Raw genomic sequence first — 6,724 nt, forward strand, 5'->3', positions numbered from 1 at the left:
CAACGACAACAACAAAAAAAAATGTGAAGACCAATAAAAAGTCGCTATGTGAATAAAATTGCAGTGCTAACAAAAGAAAACAAATGTAACTGTGCCCTAATGCTCTGCGCTGCACTGCCGGGTTTAGAAATGATATCAGCTGCTGTTGCAAACTCAAACTCGTTTTGTTTTGGCAGGTGAAAATGAGCTTAAAAGTATCAGTTAAACACCAACAATGCAGAAATCACAAAAATAATCCTTGATTTGAAGATCAAACCCCAAACCTAAATCTTTGAACATCTTGTGTTGTGTTTACAGTGCTCACAAAACAAAACAAAAATGTAGCTGTGCCCTAAAACTGTGTAATGCACTGCATGGTTTATATAATGCATATACTTACTAATATCACCCGTTGTTGTAAACTCACATTCTCACGTGGCTTCGGAAGGTGAAAGTGACCTTATACCTCATGAATCATTATGCAAATAAATGTTAGAATCTTTAATGATTTGTTTTGTATGGAAGCCAATTTCCACCACTGAATAAAAAACAAAAAGGTTATTGTGACTTTTTATCTGACAGTTCTGACTTTTTTTCCCAGAATTGTGAGATATAAACCTGCAATTGCGAGCTATAAAGTCAGAATTGCGAGATATAAACAATGACTATTTCGGTGCATTGCGAGTTATAAAGTCAGAATTGCAAGATATAAACTAACATTTCTGACTTTTTTCCTCAGAATTGCGTGATATAAACTTGCAATCGCAAGAAGTAAACCTCATGAATCGTTATGCAAATAAATGTTAGAATCTTTAATGATTTGTTTTGTATGGAAGCCAATTTCCACCACTGAATAAAAAACAAAAAGGTTATTGCGACTTCTTATCTGACAGTTCTGATTTTTTTTTCTCAGAATTGTGAGATATAAACCTGCAATTGCGAGTTATAAAGTCAGAATTGCAAGATATAAACTCACATTTCTGACTTTTTTCCTCAGAATTGCGTAATATAAACTTGCAATTACAAGAAATAAAGTCAGAATTGCAAGATATAAACTGAACTTTGAAACATACAATTTTTATGAATTTTTTCTCAGATTTGTGAGTTTATATCTCGCAATTCTGATTTTATTTCTCAAAATTTGTGACTATTTCTCAGAATTGTCTTGCAATTCTGACCTTATAACTCACAATTGCGAGTTTATATCACACAATTCTTAGAAAAAAAAAATCAGATTTGAGAGTTTACATCTTACAATTCTGACTTTATTACTGAAAATTTGTGACTATTTCTCAGAATTGCAAGATTGTCTTACAATTCTGACTTTATAACTCACAATTGCGAGTTTATGTCATGTAAAAGAGTTTATATCATGTAATTCTTAGAAAAAAAGTCAGATTTGCGAATTTACGTCTCACAATTCTGACTTTATTTCTCAAAATTTGTGACTATTTCTCAGAATTGTGAGATTGTCTTGCAATTCTGACCTTATAACTCACAATTGCGAGTTTATATCACACAATTCTTAGAAAAAAAAATCAGATTTGAGAGTTTACATCTTACAATTCTGACTTTATCACTGAAAATTTGTGACTATTTCTCAGAATTGCAAGATTGTCTCGCAATTCTGACTTTATAATTCACTATTGTGAGTTTGTCATGTAAAAGAGTTTATATCACGTAATTCTTAGAAAAAAAATCAGATTTGAGAATTTACGTCTCACAATTCTGACTTTATTTCTCAAAATTTGTAACTGTTTCTCAGAATTGTGAGATTGTCTTGCAATTTTGACCTTATAACACAATTGCGAGTTTATATCACGCAATTCTTAGAAAGAAATCAGATTTGAGAATTTACGTCTCACAATTCTGACTTTATTTCTCAAAATTTGTGACTATTTCTTTTATAACTCACTTTATAACTCACAATTGCGAGTTTATATCATGCAATTCTTAGGAAAAAAGTCAGATTTGAGAGTTTATATATTACAATTCTGAGAAAAAAGTCAGAATTGCGCGATGTAAACTTTTGCAAAATGTAAGTAAGAGTAACTAACTAAACAATTGCAAAAACAAGAGTCAGATTTGTCAGATAAAAAGTCGCAATTACCTTTTTTTAATTTTGTATTCAGTGGCAGAAACTTTAAATTTAGTTTAACGTGCTAACAAAAGAAGGTAAAACAAAACAAACAAGAAACAAAATGAAACAAAACACGAAACACAATGCGAAACGAATGTAAAATGAAACTAAACGAAACTAATCAAAACCAAACCAAACCAAACTAAATTAAACAAATGTAGCTGTCCCCTAAAGCTCTGCAACTAAGACCAATCACAAATCAATATGCAAGTACATTTTGAATAAAACCTTAAGCAGAATTTAACCTGAATTTAAGGATTTGTTTTGTTAAAACAAAACAAAACTGTAGCTGTGCCCGTAAACTCCATGCTGCACTGCCTGGTTTACAAAAGATAACAGCTGCTGTTACAAACTCAAATTCGTTATGTTCTGGCAGGTGAAAGTGACCTTAAAAGGCCAACTAGTTCTTTCTGGCTCTCCCTCAGGTTACTGTAGTTCTTCCCTCTGTGGGAGAGTGCTAATCTGACCCTTATTATACATGAAAAATACTTCACACTAAAATGAGCACCCTTGCTCATTTTCTTGTTAATGGCACCCACAATTCTTGCAAGAAACCAACTAAAGCTGTAGTTCTCAGCTGGTTTGCCACATGCAAAGCACAAAACGCACTGTGTACAGCACAAAGAGTGTAGGTGTTATTTATTTTACTACGCCAATTTAGCCTTTGTACTAAAGCACACAATATTTGCAGTGTCAGACACACATTCACAGTTTTTTGTTCATTTTACCTGGTTGCCATCAACTGTGTAATCATGTTTTGCCGCATAGACTTTTGCCACTGAGACTGCTACTGCATAACCAACCACTGCTGTGGAAAAACTAGAGCCCAAAATATTTCCAATAAGAGTTATATTTGGTGTTTGTGGCGGTGCAAACCTGTGGAAACACAGAAAGGCGTATAGTTACTGTAGATTCGCACACTGGTGAGTCGGTCTCTGACGTGTGCAGGTTCAGTTGTCTGCTATTGTATTTAACATAACACTGTGTTATGTTATTATTGGACAAGACTTTTAAACTGTCAGTCAGTGTCATTGTTCTAGGGATAACATTTCTGTTGAATTTGTCATCATTACAGGGACAGTAATAATAGTGTGTCAATATAAAGGGACTCAGTGTGCACCCAGCCCTCATCAGGAAGCAGGAAATGCCACAGGAAGTGCTCTTACCCCCTGGGGAGGCTGTGGACAATGCTGGCGCCGTACTGGGAATTTAGGTCCATCACATGAGAGATTGCGGAAGCTATCACTGTCTGTCAGTTCGAAAGAGTGAAAGGTAATGACAGTTGTTATTTTTAAAAAATCATCAAATGTCAGAGACTTGCGGCCTTAGAGGCTTAGTTTGTTTTTTTAAGACAGTATGGAAGAATTGTGGGAAAACTGTACATACCACAATCACTTCTATGGGAATCGGCACTGGGATTTTATGCTGAAATTTGGTGTTGATCTCTTTCACAGTCATAACAATGAAGATTGTTAATAATCCAGCAATCAGGTCGGCGATGTTTGTTTGGTTGATGTTCCTACCTACATCAATGAGAGTCTAGAAGTGGAAAAAAAAAAAAAAAACTTTGTAAAATAATAATAATAATAATAATAATAATATATAGATTTAATTAAAATGTATTTATTTTTTTATTATATTAAAAACACGTATAAATAAATATAAATAATATAGTGATAAATGTATAAATAAAATATAATATATAAAAGGTAAAAATACACTAGTATATATATATATATATATATATATATATGTATATATTTTTTTTTTAAGAACACTAGTGAAAAAATAGTTACACACACATTATAGTAAGTTCTATAGGCTGAGATAGGTTTTTAAAGTCATTAGTCAGAGATATTGTTTTTAAAGTCATTAATGATTTCAGAGACTCACATAAGCAATGGAGAAGAATCCATTATGGTTGTGTATAGGAACAGACAGGATGGTTTTAATCTGAGATATGAAGACATGAAAGGCTGCAGCAGTAGTGAAGCCGCCTACCAGCGGGTCTGAGAGATACCTGACCAGAAATCCCACCTGCATCAGCCCCATAGCCACCTGAGATTAAGTAAAACACATGAAATATTACAATAATGAAATGTGTAACTTATTTGTTTAATCTTTATCACAGGTTTTGATTCTGACAGTTGTGACTTTACCTGGAATAATCCAACCAGCACCGTCATGGTACAAGCCACCAGGATTCTCTGGGCCTCTCTGGCCTCTACATCAACCTCCAATAACCTTTCATCTGTCAGTGTGTCATTTGCACCTGTGATGTTCACTGAATGCAGAAAGTGCTCGTCGGGAGCTAAGGTCAAAACTACAGAGCCCACCATTAGACAGGTGACAGGGAATGGACCTAAATGAGATATAGAGACAAATAAGAGAACAAGAAGAAAGTGTTACATATTTATTCAATATTAAGGCATTTTCTATATGCATAAAATAATTGCATGGATTGCTATATGTGACCCTGGACCACAAAACTAGTCATAATAATTTTATTAAAATTTAGACTCATACATCATCATTGATGTGTGGTCTGTTACGATATGACAGTATTGGGCTGAGATACATCTATTTAAAATCTGAAATATGAAGGTGCAAAAAAATAAAATATTGAGAAAATTGCCTTTAAAATTGTCCAAATGAAGTTCTTAGCAATGCATATTACCAATCAAAAATTAAGTTTTGATATATTTACGGTAGGAAACTACACTGTAAAAAAACAAAAACAAAAGTTGTTTCAACTTAAAAAAGTAAGTGTTCATGCTGCCTTAAAATTTTAGGTTTACTCAACTCAAATATCAATGTTTTTATGTAGCACAACTTAACATTTCATGTTGACTAAACCTAAAATTTTAAGGCAGCATGAACACTTACTTTTTTAAAATTTGTAACAACTTTTTTTTTAAGTTAACTTTTTTTTTTTTTACAGTGTAACTAAATGTCTTCACAGAACATGATCTTAATCCGAATGGCATAAAAAAAAAAAAAGATAATTTTGACCCATACAATGTATTGTTGGCTATTGCTACAAATATACCCGTGAGAGTCACGCATTTGTATACTGAGTCACACATATAATACTGTATCATTTTCTTTTTCTTGTATCATTATTTAAATGCATTTCTAACAATCAAACATTTTCTACATAAAATTGGATTCAATGATAGAATAACAATATGCAAGATGATAACTGCATGTAATTTTTACAGAATAAAACTTGCATTTACCGTTACATACCATAATACATATTGCTTTACATAAAGTAGTATGCATGCAGTAAGAAGTACAGTAGAAACACCTAAAGTGTTGCTTATTTGATACCCTAAAAAACATTAATAAAGCTATGGACGTACCCACAGAGATGTGTCTGGATGTGCCCAGCACAAAGTATGTAAGAATTGGAAAAAATGCAGAGTAGAGTCCATAGACTGGTGCAACAGAAGCCAGCAATGCATACGCAACACCTGTACAACAAATTCAAACAATGATCTTAAAGTGTTATCGTGGTAATACTAAACTGTGGGGTTTTGTTCACAGATTGCATCTTACCTTGTAAACAGCATACTAGTCCTGTGGTGACCCCAGAAACAATATCACCGGGTAACCATTCCTTGACTGGGTATTTAGGAAGCCAATCTAGGATTGGCAAAAGCCTCTTTATTTTCTGAACAGCCCATTTATCACCTGTGCATCTGTGAAAGTCATTTTTATAATGATTATGAAGATGAAAACACTAGATAATATGTGACCCTGGACCACAAAACCAGTCGTAAGTAGCACAGGTATATTTGTAGCAACTGCCAACAATACATTGTATGGGTTAAAAATCATTAGGATATTAAGATCATATTCCATGAAAATATTTTGTACATTTCCTACTATAAATATATCAAAACTTAATTTTTGATTAGTAATATGCATTGCTAAGAACTTCATCTGGACAAATTTAAAGGCGATTTTCTCAGTATTTCGTTTTTTTTTTTTGTTTTTTTGCACCCTCAGATTCCAGATTTTCAAGATAGGCCAAATATTGTCCTATCCTAACAAATCATAAATCAATAAAAAGCTTATTTATTCAGCATGACGTATAAATAAAAAAAAAAATATCATTATGACTGGTTATGACTGGTTTTGTGGTCCAGGGTCACATACGACATATGAAGCTTGTCATGTACTCACCCACAGGTTCTACTCAGCCGTTCTCTTAAATTGGGGATTTCTTGGGTTTGTGTCTCATGAACCTGATCAAAGACCTGGTTGGAGTAGATACGTCGTGACACGTGGTAATCGTCTTCATGAAAACACTCGTCCATCATATTGACTGTTTGTCTGCAAAAACTATTTGTGTGTTGTATCTGGTAGAAAAAAAGAAAAGCAGATTAGATTTTAGATTCATTTGGATTTGCTGTCACCAGTGAAAATATAAGTACACCTTGGGTTATATATAAATTAGTCTGATTGTAGATTTTCTACCTGCTGTCACCACTTCATTCTCTTTCTCTCTTTTTCTAGGATGTCTAGTCCAGATAAACGAACACTCAGAGGGTCTCGCCTCCGCTGTGTCAGAACAATCTGATCGAACAGACCAAAAGA

At 33.4% G+C, this 6,724-nt stretch overlaps 1 protein-coding gene across 1 annotated transcript in view; it reads right to left on the reverse strand.

Annotated features, from left to right (window-relative positions):
• The window catches only part of slc26a4 (solute carrier family 26 member 4), a 12,336-nt gene extending 5,637 nt beyond the window's left edge, over positions 1-6,699 (reverse strand). The window contains 9 exon segments of the mRNA XM_051107543.1: positions 2,848-2,995; positions 3,286-3,368; positions 3,506-3,658; positions 4,013-4,177; positions 4,279-4,481; positions 5,485-5,595; positions 5,681-5,823; positions 6,311-6,486; positions 6,605-6,699. Coding sequence (XP_050963500.1) covers positions 2,848-2,995; positions 3,286-3,368; positions 3,506-3,658; positions 4,013-4,177; positions 4,279-4,481; positions 5,485-5,595; positions 5,681-5,823; positions 6,311-6,447 — 1,143 coding nt within the window. The 5' untranslated portion in view covers positions 6,448-6,486; positions 6,605-6,699.
• Positions 6,700-6,724: the final 25 nt, after the last annotated feature.

The sequence above is a fragment of the Labeo rohita genome, chromosome 4 (assembly GCF_022985175.1).
Source record: "Labeo rohita strain BAU-BD-2019 chromosome 4, IGBB_LRoh.1.0, whole genome shotgun sequence".
In the NCBI taxonomy this organism is placed as follows: domain Eukaryota; kingdom Metazoa; phylum Chordata; class Actinopteri; order Cypriniformes; family Cyprinidae; genus Labeo; species Labeo rohita.